Genomic DNA, 26477 nt, shown 5'->3' on the forward strand with positions numbered 1-26477 from the left:
CAATGAGGGATAGATAGTAAGGCTTGACTTTCTCCACATTGACCTACACTTTACTTTTGCTGTAAAGGCCATACTTGCTGCAAATAATATGAAAAATTAAATTAAAAAAAAAAAGGTTCTGAACTTGAAGGTTTCTTCTTTCTTTCTTTTTTTTTTTTTTTGGGGGGGGGGAGGGAGATCTTCATACTTGAAGATGTGAAGCCACTTCAGATTCTCATTATCCTCTTCATTCATCAAGTGTTTACATGCTCCAGATTTATGTAAAGCTGCAAAATGAGAGGTTGAAATTGTTTTTCAATCAAATGGATCATTACATTACAAAAATTACTATATTTTTATATGAGTTAGATAATTAGAGAATAGCATTTAAGTTAAGTACTTACGATAGAAGGAATGGAATCGAATGATGAACAGTGCAGCAGAAGGTAGAGTTGTCTTATTCTCTTTTTTTTTGTGCTAATGGTCAGCAATTTGTATTAAAATGAAACATAAATAGTACAGCTAATAGCCTTTAACCAGCCAAAGGGAAAAAAACTAGCGATTCAAAACATCCTGGCATACTAATGACTCAACACATTACTGAAATCTATAGTTAGGTTGCCCAAGAGCATCACTGTCAACAATGTTAGCAATGAAGCTTGGAGTAGAGTTCCAATAACATGTTGTTTTCCTCTTGGCTGCCAAATTTGCGAGGGCGTCCGCTGCTGAGTTTGCCTCCCTGTAGCAGTGTGTGACCCGCCATTGAATGGAGTCTAGGAAAGACTTTGCTGTCCACCATTCTTGCAAAAGATTCCATGGTAAATTCTCTGAAAGTATTGCCGCCACTGCAGCTTGAGAGTCACTTTCAATCCACAGTTTTTCCGATTTCAAAGTGCTAGCTATCTTGATGCCAGTGAGGAAAGAGCCCATCTCAGCTCTGAAATTTGTGCCTGTCCCAAGGTAAACCACAAAGCATTTCTTGACTATTCCAAGGTGGTCTCTAAAAATGCCTCCTGCCCCAATTGATCCCGGGTTACCTAAAGAAGAGGGAAAAAGTTTAGTTAGTTTTTAAACCATTTTCTTATAAAATGCAGTGTTAAGACATTAATTAGAGGAGTTTAGACTCCTAAAATCTAAATGAGAGTGTAAAGAGGCAATACCAAGTACATATACTCATCATGTCCCCATGTCATGTTCACATTGTCAAGCCCACATCCCTCAGAGTAAATTCCATACTTAGTATTGTAGGCAGGATTGTGGTGGTCAGGATTATCCTTGAAACACCTGTATTAACAACAACAACAACAAAATGGATTTCAGATAAGTTTATATGTTTAGTGATTTGCTTTTTTTGTAATAACATAACATCTAAGCAGTTAGTTACTGCAATTGTAAATTGTGAGATGATATTACCTTGTGATGAACAATTGATTCATCAAAAGCACACCCAACAGGGAATGTGTCACCTGTAAAATATGAATATTTTGAGCAATTTGAAACAACAAAAGCAGGACTAGTTCCATATACAGGTGAAATAAACTTAATAAAACAAATTTGATTCTTATCCACAACAGCCCATTGAGGAAGGTCTCCAAATTTATGGTGCAGAAGGACCTTCCCAAGATCTAAAATCCATACAAGAATTAACTGTTAGGGTTTTTAGGGTTTAAGCACTGGTTGCTTAAAGCATTACACCCTGTGTATCAAGTTTGGAATATCCAGGTTATTGCCTCCAGCTAGTATTTATAGAAAAACTAGGGTTTAGGTCAGATGAGACTAATTACTAGATTACCTCTCACAACCTGAACCATAATACATGTAGGATTATATTAGAACATATAAAAAACTATTACCATAATACCCTTACATTAACAAAGTGATGAGAGAGAGAGAGAGAGAGCGTTTATGAATTATAGGTGGGTGGGTGGGTATACACCATGGATGAGGCCTATCAAGTGCAACCAATCTTCATTAGGGTAGTCTTTCCTGATTGCTTCAGCTGTCTGAACCAAGTGCTGAATTTGAGGCTTATCCAAATCAGGGTCACTTTCATCCACAAACTCATTGACAAGTTCACAGCATTCCCATATGCTCTTCTCTATCCTATTCAGCTTTCCAGACTCTTCTCTCATCTTCTTTACCTGAACTCATCATACAAAATATAAACTTATAATAGAATAAAAAACTATGCTTTCAATTTTGAAACCAACCCCAAAAAAGGGAATTAAAACCCTTTTAATTTATAATAATATAATTTCACATCAAAAGGCTGGGCTTACTTACAAAGTCCACTGTTTGGTGGATGTGATTCTGCTTGTAAAATTCCTCAACGCTCTTTTTCCTTTCGCTTTCAGCATCATAATCCCTGTTGAAAGCCAGGCATTTCAAATAAATGAATCTGACATCTGAAGCACTAGTTTTCAATGCAACCACCAACACAGCCAAGACCCATGAAGCCACCAAATGGGTCATTTTGGGCCCCTGGGCTTAGGCAATTGAGGCCCATATATGCCAGAAATGAAGGTCTTCTTCTTCTTCTTCTTCTGAAAGAAATACCTAAAGGTGTGACCAAATGTGTTGGATCCAGGAACCGCAAATCCACCATCAACCACCAACTCGTTGGTCTCTTCATTGATATTCTTATCCTGGTTTTGGGTTCCTGCAAAAATAGCAACCAGATCTCTTAGAAGGAATTTATCATGTCCAGATAAAAACTCTTTTATCTAATAAATTAGATAGATAGTAAGAATCTTACCAACTACTGGCTCTTCAACCATGACTGTCATTTTCTCAGGAAAATGAAAAAGAAGATCAAATGTTGAAAGCAAAAAAAAAAGAAAAGAAATGAACAGAAGAGAGGACAAGCAAAATCACAAAGAAAAAAACAGAGAAAACGAAGGTAAGACAGGGAAAGGATTGGGAAAGTTGGTGTGGTGTGGAGGGGAAGTTGTAAAATGGGGTGGTATTTTATAGGTTGATAAACTGTCCTTCCTTGGAATTTGGAAGGAATTTGAGTCCTTCTCCAGAGAATCAGATATCCCATATCCATTTTTATGTTTATTACAGGCAAGGAGGCAATGATTTAGATTTTAGAAGGTTTGGTTGGTTCTTAGCATCTGGCAATGGGTGAAATGATTTGTTATAAACTTGGTAAGTTAGTAATGTAACATGTGGTACGTCATTGGCTGGGCTGACTGAGTCAAGAGTGACGTGGAATACTCATCCACAAATCACCATGTTTGCCTATAACAGAGATATCTCAACAACCCTTTTCCTACATGCATGCTTCCGGGGTGTTTCAGTCTTTTTGAATGTCTTCTTCAATGTAATTTCACCGCCGTTTTTGTATCTCAGCGTAGGCTCAATCCTACTGGGCTCAGCTTGGCCCTGATTGACCTTGATCAGACTGGGTTAGCCCTGATTGACCCTGATTCTATGCATTCAGAAAAAGAGATACATGATGGACATCACATCTTGAACACATACAGCTTTGTGTTACAATTCAACGAAAAATGAAAGCTTCTGATGAAATGTTATCTTACAGTTTAACCAAAAAAAAATTTAGATGTTAAATACGTTTGTCAAATTTTTGTTCAATAGGTAATTACCCTCTAAACAAAAATTGTAAAAGCTGAAGCATAACCTAACACATGGTTGGGTTAGGCCGGGCTGGACTCAGCCTGAGGCTTCAACCCTAGTCTGGCCCAACCCTGACCCAGAGCTTGAAAATCTAAACCCTAACTCATCCTCAGGGTTGAAAAATCCAGCCCAAGCCCTATTCAGGCTCAGGATGGGCTAGGGCGGGCTTGGGCCGACAAGGCCAAACTTGTACCCTTAGTTTTGGATATTCAAAAGTCTCAAATATTTATGGGGAAATGGTTTCCGTGGGGAGCGTGGCCCCTTGTGAGAGGGCATATCTGATGAGCATGGGCATGAGGCACATCACAGCTCACCAACTGCCTGGTGCACTAGGCAGCTGTTGGTTTTTTTTTATTTTAATTTTTCTTTTTCTTCCTTTACCTCAAAAAAAGTTGGATCAAATCATCAATGACAGGTTTTTTTTTTTTAAAGAAAAAAAACAACGTTGGTCATTGTTTAATTCCCAAAAGTTATTTAACTTAATATTTCATGGATAAGTAAAAAAATCGTGATTGTTTTCTGTTTGGCTGTGTAGCGTATACTAGCATCTCCCCATGTCTGTCTTTCTCCTCCCTCCTATGATATGACATATCTACCCCTATTGTGAGAGGAGAGAGATAAAAGTTACAAGTTATTTAATGCATTTTTTAAGTGAAATGATAAGACTTACTCTCATCTAAAAGAAGTGTGTTGTCTTAAGGGAGTATTTGAATGACACCTCTATAGGAGTATTTAGAACTTGACACATTCATTTAATTGCCATTTTTTTATATTCCCAAAAGTATTTTAATAAGGTTAAATCTATCCTTTCACATAGGAACAACATTAAATTTTGTATTACAACGTTCAATTTTTTGAAAACCCTTTTTTTTACCCCAATATTTAGTTTTGCATTAAATAACCTTTAGGGAAAAAATGCATTTTTCATGGCTTTGCATAAATATGAGGTGCGAGGATGGAAATGTAATTAATCGTTTTTGTTAGAGCCGCAACCATGGTCACCGCGAAGAAAACTGTAATCTCCTTCTTTCTTTCTCTTATGAATCTCTCTTCGCGTTTCTGTTATTGATTTCTATTCCTATGTTTTTTGTCGGTTGTTCCATGCGATTGTACAAATTCTATCACTTTTGGGATAGAATTGACTCCGGTAAGCTCTTCATGTCTCTCCTTAGTCCTTTCGTTCATTAGGGTTTTCAGTCTCTGTTTTATATTGCTTCCTTTACTGTTCTTCCTTTTCTGTTCTTTTGGCTCGTAAAGGATTCCATTCAATGTTTTCCGCCGTTGTGTGTTAGGGGTTTTTTCTCCACTGCACAAATAATCAATTGAAGATCGTTAGGGTTTTTTCCGCTGCGTGTAATCCAAACTTCCCATCTCCTCCTTAGTTTCTTTCACCATGATCCTTGGAACCGGTACCAAATACGAGGCTGACGAGATGACGACGATGATAACGACGACAGAAAATCTGTCTAGGAAAGCATTCCCCATTTCATGCATCATCACCGCCTTGCCTTCCACTTTGTTTCACCGCCCTCTGTGACCGCCCCCCCTCCGCCCTGCTCCATCACTCTATGTACTTGCCCCCACTCTATCTTGCTCCACCTCCCTCTGCGCCCGCACCCCTTCCGCTCTGCTCCCACCATGGCTGTCACTGCCAATACTTTCCGCCATTCCCCTTCCCCTCCCCCTCCCCTGAAGCTCCCCGTTCTGTGGTTGATTAGGTTTTTTTGCCATCGTCAGCAGACAATCATAGTTTATGTGCTCCAAATTTATGTTTCAGTTTCTGGGCTATATATGGACAACACCAAGGGGCTCCCAATCAAGGGAGGCTATTCTTTTTTCTTTGTTTCTGTTTGCAGGTGATGTCGACTCAGATGTTGGTGGCATTGAGATTATCGTCGGCTCCGAAACTCCAGCCGTCGTTCAAAAAATTAAGGTTACATATTATATGACACCTTAAGGGATATCGATAAGAAAATCCATTAACTATACATTCTTACAAGGGTGGGCACGCTCCCCGCTCCAGGCGGAAGAATGGATAGGTGGCATGGGGAGGGGTGGGGTGGTCCTTTGCAAGGGAGTGGGAGAGAGATAGACATAGTCTAGGTACCTTGGCGGTGTGCCCAGAATTTTCTTCACATCAAAATAATTAAATAAATCCAAAACCTTAATAATTATTGATTATTAATTAACCTTAATAAGTAAGAATACATCTTGTTGTAATCAAAATTAGTTTTACTTTTTTACCCTTTTAGTAGAAGACTTATGTTTTCCAATGATGGTAAATTTAATAAGGGTTAAATACGCATACCCCCTAAAATGCACTCAATATTCCTCATACCCCCTAAGGTTCTGACAAGTCCACGTACCACCCCTAAAAATTTCCCGTACTACCCCTACTTTACCTCCCTAAAGCCATTTAAGTCCACACCAAGTGTTAAATGCTAAAAAATGATCAAACTACCATTTCTTCTATATTTTCTAAAATTTGAAAAGAACTAATTGCCCTAATATATTTGCTAAATTTTGAAAAGACAAAAATGCCCTCATCTTCCCCAAAGCAGCATCTTCTTTTACATACCCACCACCACCACCACCACCATCACCGCCACCCACCATTAACACCATCACCACCGTGAAGCTCCACTGCCACCCACACCATTAACCCATTAATTTATTATTCTAATCCCAGATAGAATTCCTGAATATAAGGCGGCCGGCGCTTCTCGTAGCATAGGGCAGCCAGCCAGCCAACCCTGCCAGCCATCTCAGACTCAGAGTCGCACTCACACACAGTAGAACTGAGATTTTGAATTCCCGTCCCACCAAAGCTGAAAACCACACATAAAAAAATATTAAAAATAAAATAAAAAAAGAAGAAGAAGGAATCATCCAAAATCTGAGATTTTTCCCCGAAACATCTCCCACCTTTATCGTTTCTGTTTTTTTGCTCTTTTAGTTTTGTTCCTTTTTATTACTCATTCTGCTTCTAATTTCCCCCCCCCCCCCCTTTTTTTTTCTTTCTCTTTTTGTTTTTGGGTTTTCGAATTAATTAACGAGAGAAGAAAAATATTTTGGTTCACAAGACTCAGAACTCATAGCACCACCTTCCCATGTCCCATTCTCTATCTCTCTCTCTCTCTCTCTCTCTTTCTGCTACCGGTGCAATGGTTGTGAATGTTGAGCTTCCGTCTAGACTTGGGAATTGGGAGGAAGAGAAAAAGAGAGAGATGAGTATGTGATTAGTTCCAGTCCCACCAAGTTGATCGCTGTTCTTTTTGGTTGTTTTCTAATTCTCAGAATTTTTCTTTCTGGAAAGGGAAGGGAAATTTTTTACATCTAAAAAAGAAATATTTGTAATCATTACCCCATGTGATTGTATAAATTACTTAAATTTCTTACCATATCTAGTAAAGATAAATTTTACATGTAATATTTATTTTACATTTTAAACCAAAAGGAAATGGATGCAAAGTAAAGTGAAATTTAATGACCAAATATGGAATGATTTGGAGTTAAATATATGGACCCTGATCCTCTACGGCCTGCTACCCGTAGCGGCTATAGCAGCGCACTAATGAGGCACAGTGCAATGACCACCTTACCCCCACTCGGGCAAGGCGCTAGGCAGGGATAAGGCGGTCATTGCGCCGCACCTCATCAGGGTGCTGCTCTGGCCGCTACAGGCAGGCAGGCCGTAGACGATCTGGATTGTAAATATATTGTCACATGGTGTCACATGGGGTAATGATTAAAAAAGTTCCTTTTTTAAGTATGAAAATTTCACTTCCCTTCCCTTTAATTCCCCTTGCAACCAAACGGAGCCTCTTTGTTCCTTTTTTTCTCCATTTTCCCTTTCGTTTTTTCCTCCAATCAAGCCTAAATCCACCACCGCCGCCCTTACCATATCCGCGGTGTTGGTGAAGGAATAGGCAAGCGAGGGGGACTCGGTGGTGGAATTGGTAAAGATTGAGGAGTTGGAGGTGGCGCTTCATGGTGGCTTATGAACCTTCTTCCCCACTTTCTCTGTTGGCCCATGGGCCTTACCTCCCTTCTTATGTTGGCTTATGAACTCCTTCCCTCCTTCTCTGTTGGCCCATGGGCCTTAACTCCCCTCCCCCTTCTGTAGACTGTAGTTGGGCTATGGGCCCTTGATTAGGAAAGAGAAAAATAAAAGTACTTGCTTGTATGTAATTATTTCAATAAAAAAGGGTTCCTGAAACAGACATAAATGGGAAAGCAATAACACTCAGTTTTTTTTTTTTTTTTTTGGTAACGCAATAACACTAAGTAGTAGTATGGTATATGAATAATACAAAGACACATGGAAAGTCACAGCATGAGAGCTGTTTGGAAATTTATCTTTTGTGATTAATAGAGGGATCTAAAGCAATACAATGCAATGGAAGCAAAAGAAAATATATCATATCATATCTGTGGGACAATAATTGATTCTGCGTATCACTTTAGGGTATAGACTTACAGTCCTAATTTAGGACTGTAAGGGCACCCATCCATATATACATATATATATATATATATAGAGAGAGAGAGAGAGAGAGATGACAATGACAAGGCTTCACTACTACTGCTGCTGCTGCTTATTACTTGTAGTAGTTAAAGGGAAAGAGGGATAAAAGCTTATGGACTTAAAAACACGTACATTTAAACAAGAGCTACACAACAAGCAACATATGGGACATCAACCCTTCTACCCTACTCTCACTCATCACTATTCTCTCTCTCTCTCTCTCTCTTAATCTCAACACACACTTTTTTACTCCAACACAGTCAACACTTTCTGCACAGCGACCCTTCATTATTTGGGCCCGAAGTAGAAATAGAATATAAATGGACTGCCATGTCCCATTCTTCAAACCCCTCTTTTTCAACTCTCTCTCTCACTCACTCACAGACACACTCATGAAACACAGTCCCTTCACTGCAATGTAAGGGGAGCATGAAAAATTTTAAAGTTTAGATATGTGGCTATAACTTTGTTTGACCTAATTGTCCCTTTTGTATTCTATTATTTCAGCTCTACCTCCCTAAAGCTTCTACAAACATATGAAGAATAAAGATAAAAAGGACAAAAAAAAAAAAAACTTAAAGAAGCACCCCTTTTCCTATAGTTTTTCCCAGTTCTACCTATTCGTTAGCTTCCCTTTCATTACCCCCCCCCCAACACCCCAAAAGGCACTAAGGGAAAGAAAGAGCTCAGCTTCCTTTGTTGGGAAAATCTCTCTCTCTCTCTCTCTCTCTCTCTCTGTCTCTCTCTGTCTCTGCAAGAGGAAGAGGTGTACCAAAGTGAAATATATGATATGGGAAGCAGTTTTCTGCATGGGAGTGTGGCCTACACCAGCACTCCCATGTGTCTATCTCTCTCCTCCTTAAAATAAGTGGGTAGAAATGTCTTTTCATATGAGGAGGAGAGAGATAGACTCATGGGAGTGCTGGCATAGGCCACACTCCCGGACAGAGAACTTTTTCCCATATGATATATATGGGCTGATGCTCTCTGTACCATAGCGCAGCCTGCGCCAAGACACATGTGCCGGCCATTCAAGGGGACAAGGTGATCGATCATTTTGCCCACCCTCATGTGTCTAGGCGCAACCTGCACTCCCAGCATAAGGAATATTTGACCTATTTATAAAGTTGGGGCGGCTCCAAAGCATTTTCTTGTTTACACATGAATGTAAATATACATGGATTTTAAGGCTTCATTATGTTAAAACATTAGTGATAGAGAACAATGAAAATACCTAGAATGTTTGATCAGATATGGATTAATTCTAGGTTTAAAACTGTCCAATTAAATCAATTTATATATCATTTAATGACCTCTCTACAAAAGCAGGGGTAAGGCTGCGTACATTATGATCCTCCCCAGGTCCCACGGTGGTGGGAGCCTTGAGTACGCCATTTTTTAGTGGATTTCATTTAAGTGTTCACGATCTCAAGTATTTTAATTCAAAGACATATAAAATGCTCTCACTCTGAGACTAGTATAGTATAAGTGAACTCCATGTTCTTCCAAATTTTTTATCTAGAGAAGAAGTAATGAAACTCGACGAGTAAACTCATAACACAACCTAATCAATTCATAATGGAACTTATATTTAGATTAGAGTTTTTGGTTTTTTTTTTTTTTAATCAAGAGATTGAGAAAACTTTATTAAAGGAAGTCTATAGAGAAGATTCTCCTCCCGACAAACAAAGAAGAATCAAGGAAAGGAGGGACATCCTTATACCAAACAAACAAATAATTCAGCCAATCTATAAAAGAATCACTCTGAAAATCTCGAGTATCAAATCTCAAAGAATATACTTGTAAGAACCCAATATATACGATCCAACTTATATTTAGAAAATTTACATAATAATGATCATTGTCCTATTGTACCTAGTCTCATATTTGATTTATATTATTGTTGGAAAATATGATCTTATCTATAAATAAAAAAAATGGTCTCAATTAGGTTGGAGAAATGTTCTTATTCTGTAATAAGTATGACTGGTCAAATGATTTTATTTTTACATGATACTTTTTATATTGGGTAGAGCATAAAACCAACTTTCCAACAAATACAAGATTTTTTAACTTTGATTTATATTAAATGAGTAATGTTTCCGTCAAACCTTATTTGGTGTGCACGAATACAACTTAAAATCATTTAAGAATTTTAGACATCAAAACAAAAAATTATTTTGTCAGTATTTTGGTTTTTAGTGATGGTTAAGATTTATGAAATTTTTATATTTGAAAGTAAAAAAAATCACCCACCCCTACTACTAAAAAATTTGGTTTTTGTTGATTTTTATTTTTGAGCTGAATAATTGACTTTTTATCCTTTTGTAATGTAAATTTTTAACTTTTTTTTGTTAGAATCAATTGGAAGATGTTTGCTTATTTATGAACAATAGCTTAAGTAAATGGATAAATAATTATAAAGTTATTTACTTGAATTGTGTTACACATAAATTAGTGGTGTTTCCTGAAATATTTGAACCTAGCTAGGGCCAATTTTGAAAACATAAATCACATACAACTATGCCTTCGCTATTTTAAGACAATTTAGTTTGGCAAAGGATTTGGCCTCCTTTGACATTTTACTATGTTTTATGTGTCAGGGTGTAGGGTTTAAGCACAAGGTTGCTTAATGCAATACACCCTGCATATCAAGTTTAGAATAAACAGGTTGTTGCCTTCAGTTAGTATTTATAGGAAAGACTAGGATTTTAGGTTAGATGAGTTCTTTCAAATGGGGCCTATTACAGCCTGGATCCTTATTCTAGTAGACTTATATTAGAACATATAAAAGTGTTATATAATATACCCAACATTCTGTTCTTTACCTTTGATCACTTACAACAACAACAACAACAACCATAGCCTTATCCCAACTAAATGGGGTCGGTTACACGGATCCAATAGATGCTAAGCCAATAAAGGATGCAAGAGAGATAAAAAGTAAAAAAGGAAAATAAGTAAAGGTAGGAGTCGAAGCAATAGTCAAAACAGCATCCTAGGAACATCCCCCTTACAAAGGGTAGGTTATATGGATCCTTGTCCTCCAAACAACTCTATCCGCAGTCATACTAGGGTCGAACCGTACCACATGCATATCCTTTCTTACCACTTCACCAATAGTCATCTTAGGCCTGCCCCTACCCCTTTTAGCTCCATTAAGCTGAATCTTGTCACTTTTCCTTACTGTTGCATTCATGGGTCTCCATTGGACATGACCATACCACCGCAGGCGGCTCTCCCGGAGCTTGTCTTGGATTGGTGCAACTCCCAAACCAGTTCTAATACAATCGTTCCTTACTCTATCTCTCCTGGTCTTGCCGCACATCCACCTCAACATCCTCATCTCCGCTACACTCATCTTATTTATATTATTCTTCTTAACTGCCCAACATTCAGCCCCATAAGTCATAGCTGGTCTTATTACTGTCTTGTAGAATTTTCCTTTAAGTGTAACAGGCATGTGTTTGTCACATAACACTCCCGATGCGCCTCTCCACTTCATCCATCCTACTTTAATTCTGTGGAAAACATCATCCTCTATATCGCCCTCTTTGTTAATGATTGACCCCAGGTATCGAAAGCGTTCACTTTGTGGTAGCTCTTGCTCCTCAAGTTTCACCGCTTCATCCCCCCTCCTAGTCTGGCTGAAGTTACACATCATATATTCTGTCTTTGTTCTGCTTAACTTAAACCCTCCTGATTCCAAGCTTGATCCCTATAATTCCAATTTTGCATTAATCCCTTTCACTGTCTCGTCTATCAAAACAATATCATCGGCGAAAAGCATTTACCAAGGAACCTCATCTTGAATGTGTCTGGTTAAGTCAGCCATGATGAGTGTAAACATATAAGGGCTTAGAGCTGATCCTTGGTGTAGCCCAATTGTAATTGGGAATTCACTACTTTGGCCCTCTGCAGTTCTGACACTCGTCATTACACCCTCATACATGTCCTTAATTAAACTTATATAGTTACTTGAGCTCATTCTCTTGTTTAGGACATGCCAAATAAGCTCTCTAGGGACTCTGTCATAGGCCTTTTCTAGGTCTATAAAGATCATATGGAGGTTCCTTTTGTTAGCTCTAAAAATTTCCATAAGCCTTCTTAACAAATAAATAGCTTCTGTCGTGGATCTCCCTGACATAAAACCAAATTGATTCTCCGAAATATCAGTCTCTCTTCTTATGTAGGTTTTATTGATTTTTTCCCATAGCTTCATGGTATGACTCATTAGTTTTATGCCTCTATAGTTATTGCAGTTCTAAATATCACCTTTATTCTTATAAATCGGGACTATAGTGCTTCTCCTCCACTCATCTGGCATTTTCTTTGTACTCAAAATTTTGTTGAACAGCTTGGTTAGCCAAGATATACCCTGTACTCCTAAGCTCTTCCACACTTCAATTGGGATCTCATCCGGTCCCAGTGTTTTACCTACATTCATTTTTCGTAGGGCCTTTTTAACTTCGGCCTCACCAACTCTTTGTAGATGCCCATGACATGAGTTGGCTTCAAGACTATTCCTCTCTACTTCAGAATCCATCCTATCTGTCAAGGTAGTTCCATTTAGTAGGTTGTAAAAATATTCACCCCATCTCTCCAAAATTTCTGCCTCTCGTATCAGTACTCTACCATCCTCACTCTTAATGCATCTAACATGGTGTAGATCTCTGTTCTACCTTTCTCTTATTTTTGCTATCCGACAGATCTCATTTTTGCCCTTCTTTTGTATTAAGTTTTACATAGAAGTCATCATATTTCTTTGCTCTAGCTTTCCCCGCAATCCTCCGAGCTTCTTTTCTAGCTGCATAATATCTCACTTTATCCTCTGCTTCTCTAGTCCTTGGCCAGGTCTTAAAACGATCTTTCTTAGTCTTAATGGCTACTTGGACCTTGTCATCCCACCACCAAGTCTCTCTAGGGGCCAAACACATACCCTTTGAGATCCCTAGCATTTCTTTAGCAACCTTCTTAATACAAGTCGCCATCTCAATCCACATCTCATTGGTATCCCCCTCAAAGTCCCACTTTCCTTGTGTAGCTACTTTATAGGTAAATGACTCTAAGAGAACTCCTTGTAGCAGCCTCCATCTTATCTTAGGGCAAACCTGATTCACCTTCGTGTGTTGCCTTGCACCAAGGTACATATCTAAGACCACCAGTCGATGTTGAGTGGTTAGACTCTCTCCAGGTATAACCTTACAATCCTTACATAGAAGTCTGTCAGACCTTCTAGTTAGGAAGAAATCTGTTTGGCTTGCATGTTGTTCACTCTTGTAAGTAACTAAATGTTCTTCTCTCTTCTTAAAAAAAGTATTTGCAATGCACATATCAAATGCTATCGCAAAGTCTAACACTGAGATCCCCTCTTCATTCCTCTCCCCAACCCCGTATCCTCCATGAACTTCTTCATAGCGTCTTCGATCTCTTCCCACATGTTCGTTAAGGTCACCTTCGATAATAATTTTCTCTCCTTGGCCAAAACCTTGCACTAAACCATCCATATATTTCTAGAATTGTATTTTAACACTCTCATCTAACCCTGCTTGGGGTGCGTAGGCACTTACAATGTTGATAACCTTGTTGTCTAGCACCAGTTTGATAGATAGGATCCTCTCTCCAAATCTTTTAACATCCACTACTTCGTTCTTAAGATCTTTGTCCACAACTATGCCCACTCCGCCTCTCCCGCTTTCATTTCCCAAGTACCATAGTTTGAAGTCATCTAAAGCCTTGGCTTTGTGACCCTTCCATCTCGTTTCTTGAATGCAGGCAACATTAATCCTTCTTCTCCGCATAACATCTATCAGCTCCATACTCTTGCCTGTCAGCGATCCGATGTTCCAGGATGCAAATCTAATCCTATGCTTATGAACAAGATTTGTATGAGAGGGCATGATAAACGAAAAGATAATGGATAATTAAAATATATTAAGAAAAATATTAAGATCCATGCAAAAGGGATTGACTGGATATAATATAGTGTTGGCTGCCTACCTGACGCACCAAAAAAGGAGAGATACTATATAATATATAGATGCAGCACTAACAGTAAGGTTAATAGGACAACTTACCAAAGATTATTTAATACATTGTATAGGTAAATAGATTAGGTACACAAGAATCAATTCATACCAAAATACCCTAGACTACTACACAGTCAGTCCCACTATACTAATGGATACAATAGTGTATAAAACAATAAGCATGAATAGATAATGCAAAGCAATGATACACTAAAGGAACAATACAGTAGTGTAAAAGAACAATATGCAAACAGATGCAATACAGCAAGTATAAGCAATATCACACAACACAAGTATAGGTACACAAAATGCAGCAAGATACAGAGCACTTCAGCTAGCAATTACGCAACACCTACTAAGGCAATGGTAGGGATAATCCAAAGGGGTACAGTAGTGTAAAGAACAGTATGCAAACAAAGAGAGTAAGATAAATTATCACCCAAATACAACACAAGAGTGAAATTTCCTGCATATCCCCAAAATTACCAACAGAATGTTGCAAGGTAGAGAGGTACCAATGCAGCGCGCACAGGGTCGGTGAGTCGATGGTAGTCATCGGGGATTAAGGAGACACAGGTGCTGGTGGAGGAACCAAACACCTTTGATCACTTATAAATATTTAATTTCACAAAAAACTATTTCTTAGAATGCCAAGTAGCAAAGAGGAGATTGATATAGAAGGACCCAATCTTTATGAAATTATCAATAAGAAAGAGACATCTTGACCTTTTCTTCACTTAAACGTAACAAGAAAGACATAATATTGTTGGATGTGCACATGACAATAGATTCTAAGATTCTCTTCCTTCAGATTTTTTTGTTCAAGTCTATGGAAGTCCACTTTTTTATTTGATAGTGATCTCTTCCAACCTTTCCATGTGGTTGAATTAATGGTTCTAGATAGTGAGGAAGGATTTCCTCAATGGTCCATCCTTGTTCACTTATTATTAATTTGGCTAAGCCAACCTTTGGATCGAAAAGTTCCATTTGCATGGTCATGTGTTAAATTTCAAGCCCCATCTCTATTGTATGGCCTACTATAGTAGGATATTTATCCTTATATTTTCAATGTTGAACTGATGTTGTCCTCGATTTATTGAAATTGAAGTTTCGACCAATTTATAAAGCTGTCTGCGTATCTCCTAAGAGTGTTAATTTGGGACCAAAATCAGGAACCATATTAGAACCGTCTTAGTAGAACCCGGTGCCAAACCATTTGATTAATAAATGGGATAGTATTGAGATCTGATTTTGATACCAAATAATAAATGGAACATGACAGATCCGGGATGGGATTTCCGAAATACCAATTAAGTATTGGCTAGAACCAGAACTAGTAGTACTCTTTCAAAGGGTATATTTCATGTTTTTGTATACAAGTTTTATGATTGTAGTTTGATGTAGTTGGGTGATATTTTTTCTTATAGAGGTTTTAGCTGAGGGACCGTCAGTTTTGTTTCTATAGACTTATTTAGTGATGGCAATAAAACCATATATGGGCTTGTGTATTTTGGTTTTTGGTCATCATTAATTCATAGTTGTCATTTTGAGAAGCTTACATGTTATTGTTAAATATGGCAATGCCAAAATATAGAGCTATATTGGCTTGAATTTATTGAATGTCTATGATTGAATATATATACAAGTTACAAGAATCAATTAGAATAAATTATTCCCTAATCTACTGCTATGATTGAGATTGTACACATATACATGACAAATATAGATACAAAGAGATAAGGATGGGAGGTGGCATGCGTGGGCATGATAAACATGTGATAATAGTTATTTTAAGGAATTTAAAGAAATATAGTTATGAAATTCACATGGTTACGTATTCTAAGTTGCTTTCTAAAGTAAAGAACACTTAGATCTCGTAAGAGTGAAAAGATCCACAACAATAATAACATAATCAAATTAATCAATAACAAACAACATTTTGTAAGAGAGCGAATCAATCTAAACTTCAAAAATCTTAAGCCAGAGTAACATGACACATATGCATAGCATTTCCAAAATATTGAAGAGTTTTGAGTGATTATTATTTCCCTTGCCAAAATAATAAGCAAAGGAGTAAAAAACATCACATAACATAAACCATGAAAATACATTTTCCAAAGGTGCTACCCTAGTTCACTAGTAAAATCTGTTGTATGTTGTTGCCAGGACTTGAGATCAAATCCATATTCACTTTAGTACCTATTAAGGGGGAAAAAATATTACATAATTTACTAGCCAGTCCCAACATTTATTATCTGCATCTACTAAGTAGAGTTTTTGTCACTTGAGTTCAGTTCCTTGCATTTAAATACATATCTGGATTTCCCTTTTGCTTTCATAAATATCCTTCTTCATCCTTTAAATGACAGTAAATGGGATTGGCATTTGACCTATACATTGGTTCATATGAATGTACGTGCAAAGGAACTCAACTCTTGTCAATCCACGTAAACTCCAAAAGCTTGTGCCTGATGGAGTTTTAATGGGAAGCAAAGGACCCAAGTTTAACTAAATATGCTCTTAATTGTAAAACTTCAAGTTGTCCATGCCAGTCCTCAATTATGCCATAAATTTAAACTCAAAAACATTCACTACTAGCTTAGAAAAATAAAAAAGTCAATTCTAGTTAAGAATTAGATGGATAGGAATAAAGTTTTAAAAATTCAAGAGATGGTAAATCTAAAAATCCTCTTTTCTACATATATTTTTTTAATGGAAAAAATTTTCAAACATGACTGTAAGCCGTGTATGTGAGAGGGTCTCTCACAAAGAGTTGGAAAAATTATAAATCCCCACCCATCAATTAATGCCTTGAAACTCCCACCCTCTCATATACACGGTTTACACACGATCATGTATGAAAACTTCCCCTTTTTTTAATTATTAAAAATTACATATCAACTCTCTACTGATTCCCCTTTTAACTGTTAAAAATTACATATCAACTCTCTACTGATTTAATAATTCAAAATGCATAGGAGAAAATTCATTAAATGTATTGGGTCACTAAGGAGTTATCAAGCAAATAGGAAACTTGAAAAGGGTAGAGAAGAGAAGGTAACACATTGAGGAGGGTAAGAGTGTAAAACGGATGTTGGCTTCCCCGACAACGGTTTCGGGATGCCCCAGGTGACCTGCAAGTTCCAGTAACCAATGTATCTTTTCTCTACCCTTTCCCTCCAATTATTTGTTTTCTGACTTGACAGGTTTACCCTTCCATTTTCTTGGAACCAATCACCAATGTTCCTCTACCCTAGTGGTGCCCTTATTTTTTACTCTCTCTCTCTCATTTTTGATATTTCTGAGGAGAATCCACCAATGTTGCTTTGCCAGTTGTAGCAGAATTTTTATCCTCTTAATTACACTGTCTGTACTTGACCGTCAAGTACATCTAATAGAGGGAGGTAGACCCCATCTCGGACAATGTGCTTGGGCAGAGGGTAGGATAGTCATTTCTGCCTCCTCTGTTAGATGTACTTGAGTCAAATACGGACAATGTAATTGAAAGGATAAAGATCCATTGTAGCATCCAGTAGAGTGAACCTAACCATGGAAAAGCATGTCTAGCATCTTTAACTTCTTCCATTTTTTGATATTCATAATAGGTGCATTATTGTAATAAAATTAGTGAATTAAGAAGCTTCTTCTGATTTCCTCTTATTTATTTCTAAATCCTTTTTGGAAAGAGTTTTCTATCCGGGACTCGATCCTGCCTCCTCGGGGTTCCTGTGATGGGGGTACGAAAAAACATCAATATGGGTGAGATTTTTGTCTTTCATGGGGATGGAATATTGACCATTTCACACCATCATGTGTTTGCACGCAAGAGCTACACTCTCGGACGAAGTCATTTTTCTCATATTTTTTAATAATGAGTAAAAAAAGAATTTTAATATATATAAAATAATATAATTTTACATTGAAAAAAAATATGTTATACTAAAAAGGCAAAGAGTATGGGGATGAGCTTAAATGTTTGAATGTGAATATAAATGTCCAAAAACTCGTAGAATTACCAATACATTCTATTACACTAAAATAATTTTCTAGTAATTTTTTTGAAATTTTAAACTCACATTTTACCATTTCTTGTACTTGTATTTTAGGTTGGACCTAAGGATGAACAGTATTGAGGTATGAATACTTGATCATGGTTTCAAATATCAGCATCAGTTGAGGTCGAGGTCAATTTCAATACTTGTTCGATCTCTTATCGTTGCAATGATTAATAATAAAAGTAAATTTAACCAAAAATCAAATTTTTTTATAAAAATAAGGACAAAACTGTGTAAGATAACCTGATAAAATCAATAGATATCAGTATCAAATCCCATTATTGATATTTAAAACAATGACCAGATTCAATCCTAGGTTTTACATAACATAGAGACTTTATTAATGCAACATGCTCGTGCACATACTTTGTGACCAAACGTTTATAAAGAGCATGGCTGTAAATGGATAACCGAAAATTCAATTCGATCCACATCTGTATCCATTTAGGGACATCCGTAATCGCTTAGAGATATCCGAAAAAAAATATCCAAATACTCTGATAAGAATCCAAATACTTAATAATAAAAAATTAAGTAAATAATGATCTTAAGGGGTTTTTTTTTTTTTTTTTTAAATTCAACAGGTTCTAGAATATGAGGAAAAGAGAATCATGATCTAAGAGATATGGATTGAGAGTGACTTGTATCAGCTAGGGAGAGGAAGGTCCGGGTTAACAAGGTAGAGATGTAAACAGATGATCGAAAATCCGAATTCGATCTACAACCGAATCCGTTTAAAGATATCCATATTCGACCAAAAAATATCTGAATCCAATCACATCCGATCCGTATCCAAGCTGAATCCGATCCGATGGACCTAATAAAGAGAGATTAGGGGGCTGGACTCTAGAGGCCGGAGGCCCTATCATGTAAAGTGATGTGGTACCGGTGCATCAAAAAAGAAAAAGTTGTAGTGGTTAGGGAGGGGTTGGCATCAGATCTCCACGTGGGGTATTATCCCACATGGATCTTACCATGCATGAGGTATGGGTCCTGCAAGTTAGAGATGAGTTCTACACCTCATTAATGGTGAGATCCATGTAAAGTGGCATCCCATGTGGGTTAGAATCCAAAAACATTGGGGACTTTGGAGGAGGCCTAACCCCTATATGTATTAAATGTATTTCTCTCTACATAAATTTGACTAGAGTGTGCAATAGTGCATTGGAGACAATCTGTCTCTCTTATCTAGGTATTGTGTGCATGCTGCTTACAAATTGCATGCGTGAACCCTAAAACTAGTGATGAATAAATGTAACAAGTAAATGGGATAAGTAGTACTTTAGGGTTTTGCAAGAGCAATGGAAAGTTGCCCACTTGCTATCATCCCTACTCCCAAGGGCCAAGAGGCCCAAGACCCTACATGACCTACCCTCTTCTTTGTTTCTTTTTATTTTCAGGAGAAAGGACATAAGGAAAGATTGATTATTTTCTAATTTATCTTTTTGCCCAAAACTAACCCTTTCTTCCTTCCACTCTTTCACCTGTTCACCAATTCTTCACCAACTGAAAAAAATATAACCGTTGTTCTGTTACCATTTTTTGTAACCCTCCTGAGGCCCCTGACTTGGTGGGTAGAGCACGATAACGATCCATTTTGATATAAACAGAGCTAAAACTAGGTAAAGGTAATTCAAGACTTTGGTTCCTATAATTTGCAAATGGACTGTTTTGGGAAACTAAGGAAGGGTAGAAACGTCTTTTTAATGAAAGCTGATTATAGATGTCTTGAAAGAGTAAAAGAACGACAAACATACTTTGTTTGCTTTCTTTAGAAAACAGAGGAGTGTTGTGTTTTCTGGTGTTGTTCCAAGTTTGAATCCAGACTCTACCTCTCTCTCTTCTACTACTACTACTACTTCTACTACTATTCCAAGTTCCAACTCCATAGTCTCCTAGCTTGGAGAGATGGGTTTGTGTGTATGTGTGCGTGAGAGAGAGAGAAAGAGACTGAGTATTGATACGACCGATATGTATCAATTCTGAGAAACAAATATTAAATTGTGTGTTGTCTGCTTTATATGGTAATCACTAAGATCTGAGGCTCTCTCATAGTCTCACAGAGGTCCAGTAGTTTGATCTGCTTTGTTTATTAGGCGAATTCAACAACGAAAGCTTTTGTTCTGTGGGTGTTTGTGTGTTTGTCTCAGAGAGAGAGAAAGGGGAGATAAAAGGTTAGTTTTTCAGGTAAGTAATGACCTGTAAGGAGATGGTTTATACTGACAAGCAGAAAAAGAAGGGGGGGTCATGATTCTCCTGTAGGGCTCAAACTGTAGATCTCGAGAAGCCCACACACACACACACACACATACAGAAGAGAAAGAGACAGAGAAAGAGAAGGAGAGAGAATAGGGAGACATTTAGGCTAGATCAAGAAGTGGGCTTGCTTGAGTTTCAGGTATCTCTTCATGGATTTAAAGAGAAGTATACAGAAGTTCATGTCCAGAAAGCTTCTTTTCTACTTGGCTTCCCTCTGTTTCTTCTCTGTATGTGCTCTGATCAGTACCAACGCCAGCAATCCTCTCTGTTTAGGTAAGTGAGTAATACCCATCTCATGTTTCCACTAAATTTAGTAGTTTTCAACAACTTTGAAGAAATCTTAAAGCATCCACCACTCATTGCTGCTAAATTTAGTAGGTTTTTAACTTGAAATCTCTGCTTATCACTCTTATTACTTTATTGCAGATACCATTGGAACTCAATTGGGTAGAGCAACTAAACTTAATGCTCAGGTATGTTTACATACACTAATCTCATCATCTCTTCAAAGCCCATAGTTGATTCTCACTTCTCAGGCCAGCCTTTCTGAGAGTAGAGCCCTGATTGGTGATTACAAAGCATCTCAAATCAAATGGGTTTTGGTATGAAACATGGGAAAATAGTTATTATTACTGAGATGCGTTTTCCTGACCTTTTATTGGTTTGAAACTGTGTATTTGATCTTGATGCCGTTGGATTCAAGGAAACAGAGTATCAATGTCAAATCTAATGGCTCAGATCACCTAATCATCATAGGTTTTTTATTTTTTATTTTTAAATTTTCTTTCTATTTCAAAATTTTGGGTATCGGTAACATGCGCAGATAGGTTCAGCGTCTTAACCGGAACTCTGTTTCTGAGGAAGCCAACCCCGTGAACTTCTGGAATCTGCCTAGGCTGTAGCCAAATATGAAATATTCTGTACAGTAATGCACAGTTGAGATGTCCCTACGGTTGCATTCTCGTGATGGTGTTTTGGTACGTACAGTCTGCAAAGGACTCACCTTCGGGTGCCTTGTCCCTTCTCATGATTGGTATGGCAGGCTCCAAGGAGGTCGCTAGATCGATTCTCCTACCTCACCTGGGAAAGGGGCTTGAGTAAGGTGTCAATTGGTCGGTTAGTTTGGTTTCGGTCGGGTTGAATCAGTTTTATTTCTTTCGGTTTTGAGTCGATTCGGTCTTTTATCAAGTTAATTTAATGAGTTCCTATGGGTACGGGTGTCAATCAGTGGGTTCGGGCCGGTTTTGATTATGGTTGAGTTGGTTTCAATGTGAGAATGGTGACTCCGAAACCAAAACAATAAGAAAAGTTCAGTTTTGGTTCAATTTGATTTTGGGTTCGATCGGTTTGTTATCAAGCTGACTTTCGTTTCACCCCGGTTTGGGTATGCAAAACTGTGGAAAAAAATATATTTTTTAATTGGTTTCGGGCTATTAACAGTTTCTTATTAGGATAGACCGGTTTGGTTTGATTTCGATCTTGGTTTTGAGCTGGTTTTGGAGTCGTAACTCGTAATACCCCAATCCAAAACCCTGCCCAATAAGACCTCAGTTCGGTCCTACTTTTAACACCCCTACCTATAGAGCTGTTATTAGTTCATGTTTTAGTTTTCTATATACATATTCCTTGAAAGACAGTGTGGCCCTTGTGCGAACATGGGGACCAATGGAAGTGTACGCGAAAGCATCAACATGGGTGGATTTTTGCCTTTTATGGGGGTCGGAGCGATCATTTTGCACCCCTTTGTGTCTAGGTGTAGGGGCCACCTTGCCTTTGAAGGTTCTTTTTTCTTATATAAAAAATAAAAAAAATATAACATTATTTTTATTGATTTTTTGTTTCCGATTTCAATTCAGTTTCCAGTCCATTTGATCGGTCCGTTGCGGTTTTCTTCCAATTTCATAAATGCCCAGCCCAAATTCGAACCAGTGAGGGTTTGGTTTGGTTGGTCAGATCAGTTTGGCTGGAACTAGGCTTAAGATATCTTCTCTGTATTCCAACAAAAAATTCTTAATTAGAGGTTAACTGTTTGAGTAAATGCCAAACAGGAATTTTCCAGCAAAATAGCCATGAAAGATGATGAAGGCAAATGGGGGCTTTCTTTGATGAGCTTTACGAGGAGATACCTAAGAGGCGTTGGATCGTCGCCACCTCGATGTACGTCGAAATGCGGCAAGTGTACACCATGTAAGCCGGTTCATGTGCCGGTGCCACCGGGAACACCTGTGACGACGGAGTATTATCCAGAAGCTTGGAGGTGCAAATGTGGGAACAAATTGTACATGCCTTAAGAGACCTAACTTGTTGATCCAAAAATTTGAGTCTGTAACATCTTCTCACTTTGGATGTTGGGCTCATGTTTATATGCTATATAGCTTACCAAAAAATTACTGCCTACCTATGTGGTGTTGGACTGCAATCTTCATCTTTGGGTTTGTAGAAGTTATATATATTGAGTATGCAAGAGAAGTAAGATTGTTGTAATGTGCTGTTAAGGGTGTACAACTTTGATTTTATATATTTAAGAAAAAATAGGGCCAGACAGCCATGGTTATAACAATTGAGGAGAGGGTTTAGCATGGAGAAAGCATCAATGAGGGTGACAAAATGATTTCGTACATAGGGGCAGAGAGATTATTTTATGTGACGAGGAGAGAGAGAGAGAGAGAGAGAGGATGTTAGTGCACCTCTGCAGTCAGCTCAAAGAACCTTTTCCTTTATAATTTTAATGGATTAGATTCTATCATGTCTCACCTTAATAAAGATTGCTTAGACCAAAAAAGAATTTGATCGATCAATTGTCTGTAGGGAACTTGGTACAAAAGAGTATGGCACGATAAGTTTATTAATTTATTAGTTAAATATTTAAAAAAATTATTTGACAAAAGGAAACGCTTAGCCCTTTATGACAAAGAAATAAGAAATGTTCAACTGTCCACACCTAGACACAAAGGTGGGCGGAATGACTGCTCTGGCCCCATAAAAAACAGAAATCCTACCCCTCATGATACCAAAATGCACGTTCTCATTGGCTTTGCCTGTGCATAAGGGCCATGCTCCCCCACAAAGAATATTTTTTTTTAAAAAAATAAAAAAAATAAAAAAAACTAAAATCAATCGTAAGGAGAAAAAACTTAAGTTTATGTCTCAAATAAAAAATACTTCCAAAAAATCAATCTTTAGCTGTAAAATTCTGATAAATTATTGCATTATTTTTGAAAGGGATTCTATATTTGCTGGGTGGTTGGTCAATTATTGTATCCAACTTTTTTATTGACCCACCCCTAATGTATAATGCATCAAATGTTAATGTTTTCCAAACAAATACTGTGTAGTAGGCTATATATGTTAGTAACAAATTTGTCTTCAACTTTTTCAATCATACAATTATACCACCCATAAGGAGACCATCTCTACCATGTACATGATTTTGCCCCATCAATTCAACCATGGCCTAATATGTTTCTTTGTCATGTACAATCAACAAAATGACAAATGTCAACTCATTTCTGGCCCACAATTCTTGATGAGATCTAGTTGGCTAGGTAAATTTGATGTTAGTACTTAGCCATTGAAAATTTCAATTCACTCCCTAGTGACCTCATAAGAATAAAGTGAAATTACTAAAGGCTGCATTGTTTCAAAGATGTTTCTTAAAAAGTGTTTCAAAGTTGAAAATTTTTCATAAGTTGACTCTTTTTTGAATATATATAACCATTTAGTTAATTTGATTTCTCTAGGAAAGAAGTCAAGATAACCCTCACCCACGTTTCAAAATATGGTACCATCCAATAAAATTTCCAAAATGGTAAATGCATCCTTTCACATATATGTTGTTCGCCATACTCTCATTTGGTGAAAGGTTAAATGTATGGCCGTGCATGATATATAATCGTGCGATGGAGGTTGTTCATGTAAGGTTGAAATGACCAAAACTCTTCACCCCTATTTGAAAAAGCTTTTGATTGTCATATGCGACCGTGCATGAATCCCTTTTCCTTCTTATTTTTCTACAAAAATTTAAATAGATGCAGGGAAAAAGTAAATTAAATATTTTCATTCCATATGGCTGGCATCCAGCGTACGAGAACACATTCTCGTACAAGAATGTGATCCAAACTCTTGAAAGGAGGGATATCCTTTTGATATAGTAGGTGCTTAGGACACTATTGCCTATCTCTATTGTGTTGCAATAATCCCAAGTCAGTTTCATTCACTAACGGTTAAATAAAAAACAATTATGTGAAATATATCATAAGTTAAATTTAATGACTTATCTCAATTGAATGTCCCAACATACCAAAGCTTTTCTCTTTGGCCATGTTTTGTTGGATGAAAAATGATAAAATGTTATAAATTATAGCAAAAGTCACTTGCATGGTTTACGCACTTACTTACGCCATTTGAAGAGGTGATGTGCCAAGTCTGACTATTGGATATTTAAAAAAGAGAAAATGGTTTTTTTTGGGGAGCATGACCCCTGGGCTCAAACACAGAGGGGGTGAACATGACTGCCTCACCCCTCATGAAAGGTGAAAATGCCCATCTTGTGGATGCTTTCATGCGCGCTCCCATTAACCTTGCACGCATGCATGGATCACACTCCTCCACAAATAACTCTTTCCCTTTAGAAAATTACATGGGTCAATTACATGTCAAATTTCAATCTCTAATTCAATCATTTACCTCCATGTACGTCTATTCATTCTCTTTGTAATCCATGGATCCTCCCTTTGGCGAAAACTTGGCATGTGAATAGAGAACATTCAGATCTAATTATTCACCAAATTTGAGCCTCATCCTATGTACCTCAAGGAAAATGGGGGGGGGGGGGGAGGTGGTTTCTCTAATCAGATCGACGAGGAGATACTTAATTGAGAGGCGATGGATTGTCGCCACTCGTCACCTTGGTGTACATCGAAATGCGAAAAATTTATGCCGTGTAAGCCGATTTATGTGCTGGTCCCATCAGGAACACCTGTGATGACAGAGAGTATCATTAAAAAAGCTTGGAGAAGCAAATGTGAGAAGGAATTGTACATGTCTTAAGAGACCTAACTTCTTGATCCAAAATTTGTATGTAACATCTCTATGTTAGATGTTCTATCCATGTTAAAATGTTATAGATTGCCTGGTTGATGGTGTACAACTTCGATTCTATGTTTAAGAGAAAAAAAGATGAAGGATGATGAGCTAGTCTGACTCTGGACTCTGGACTCTGGACAATGATAATTATGTCATTTCTCTTTCCTAAAATTTAGGGGAAAAAATCCCCACGTTGTCCACATTATTTGGACACTTTTGACTTATTTTTGATGCGGGCTATGTAGATAACAACTGGACTTCAAACTACTTCAATCATATAATTATGCCACCCATTTACCAAGAAACCAGTAATAATAATTATGCCACCCAAACGAGACCACATTCCATCGAGGTACTCAATGTTTAAGACAAAACAACACTTGAGATATCTCAAATTTCAAAAGTAACATTTGGAGTATCTTGTGAACTATTTTTATTCATAAATCAGACATTTTTTTAGAGATAATGTTTTCTACACTGGGGCAGAGGATGTGTCCAGACACATGGGGGTGGGGCTAAATGATCCCCCTGAATGACTCAAATCCTATTCCTATCCTGCCTCATGTGTCTGAGCATAGCTTGCAATTGTGCCCAGATGCATTCCTCGGACAGAAAACATCAGCCCTATTTTCTATTTTACCCCTCCATCACATATTGGTTAGGTACTTAGTTATTACTTAACATTTTGAACCGGAATATTCCAATGAGGTCAACTCAATACACCTAATATTCTAGCTCCCCCAATGGGGAAGTGCCTCTTGACTGATGGTAAGTCCAAGGAAGAGGTTGTTGGTTGGACTTTCTCCCACAATCGATTTATGTATTTGATAGGTGGGCCAGTCGGTTCAAGGATCTAATTGGTTCGACCAAATCTGCGTCTGAACCGGTTCAATTTATGGGTTA

The 26477-nt window shown here is 37.6% G+C and overlaps 2 protein-coding genes across 3 annotated transcripts; one reads left to right on the plus strand and one right to left on the minus strand.

Annotated features, from left to right (window-relative positions):
• Positions 1 to 2768, minus strand: LOC122671576 (inositol oxygenase 1-like). Its single transcript, XM_043868877.1, has 10 exons — positions 2735 to 2768; positions 2536 to 2638; positions 2263 to 2344; positions 1916 to 2120; positions 1545 to 1604; positions 1393 to 1445; positions 1138 to 1262; positions 384 to 451; positions 188 to 266; positions 1 to 77 (listed from the first exon to the last, which is right to left on the minus strand). Exons 1-10 carry the CDS (start codon positions 2763 to 2765, stop codon positions 44 to 46), a joined length of 840 nt encoding a protein of 279 aa, XP_043724812.1. The 5' UTR covers positions 2766 to 2768; the 3' UTR covers positions 1 to 43.
• LOC122671579 (EPIDERMAL PATTERNING FACTOR-like protein 6) lies at positions 1861 to 25620 on the plus strand. 2 transcript variants are annotated; one of them, XM_043868880.1, is made up of 5 exons: positions 1861 to 1880; positions 20595 to 20762; positions 20916 to 20962; positions 22538 to 22778; positions 25538 to 25620. In XM_043868880.1, coding segments are annotated over exons 2-5 (414 nt in total). In that variant the 5' UTR covers positions 1861 to 1880; positions 20595 to 20638; the 3' UTR covers positions 25540 to 25620. The 2 variants fall into 2 exon arrangements, with proteins under 2 accessions (XP_043724815.1, XP_043724814.1); XM_043868879.1 differs by lacking the exon at positions 25538 to 25620 and having other exon boundaries at positions 22538 to 22971.
• Positions 25621 to 26477: the final 857 nt, after the last annotated feature.

The sequence above is a fragment of the Telopea speciosissima genome, chromosome 8 (assembly GCF_018873765.1).
Source record: "Telopea speciosissima isolate NSW1024214 ecotype Mountain lineage chromosome 8, Tspe_v1, whole genome shotgun sequence".
In the NCBI taxonomy this organism is placed as follows: Eukaryota; Viridiplantae; Streptophyta; class Magnoliopsida; order Proteales; family Proteaceae; genus Telopea; species Telopea speciosissima.

What these genes read in the sequence shown, in the direction of transcription:
- LOC122671579 (XM_043868880.1), top strand. Translation starts at nt 20,639, where the DNA reads ATGGATTTAAAGAGAAGTATACAGAAGTTCATGTCCAGAAAGCTTCTT. An exon ending in CAGCAATCCTCTCTGTTTAG is followed by an intron (nt 20,763 to 20,915) that starts GTAAGTGAGTAA and finishes ACTTTATTGCAG; the next exon opens with ATACCATTGGAACTCAATTG. An exon ending in CAACTAAACTTAATGCTCAG is followed by an intron (nt 20,963 to 22,537) that starts GTATGTTTACAT and finishes AATGCCAAACAG; the next exon opens with GAATTTTCCAGCAAAATAGC.
- LOC122671576 (XM_043868877.1), bottom strand. Translation starts at nt 2,765, where the DNA reads ATGACAGTCATGGTTGAAGAGCCAGTAGTTG. An exon ending in TCCACCAAACAGTGGACTTT is followed by an intron (nt 2,121 to 2,262) that starts GTAAGTAAGCCC and finishes TGATGAGTTCAG; the next exon opens with GTAAAGAAGATGAGAGAAGA. An exon ending in TCCTCAATGGGCTGTTGTGG is followed by an intron (nt 1,446 to 1,544) that starts ATAAGAATCAAA and finishes CATATTTTACAG; the next exon opens with GTGACACATTCCCTGTTGGG.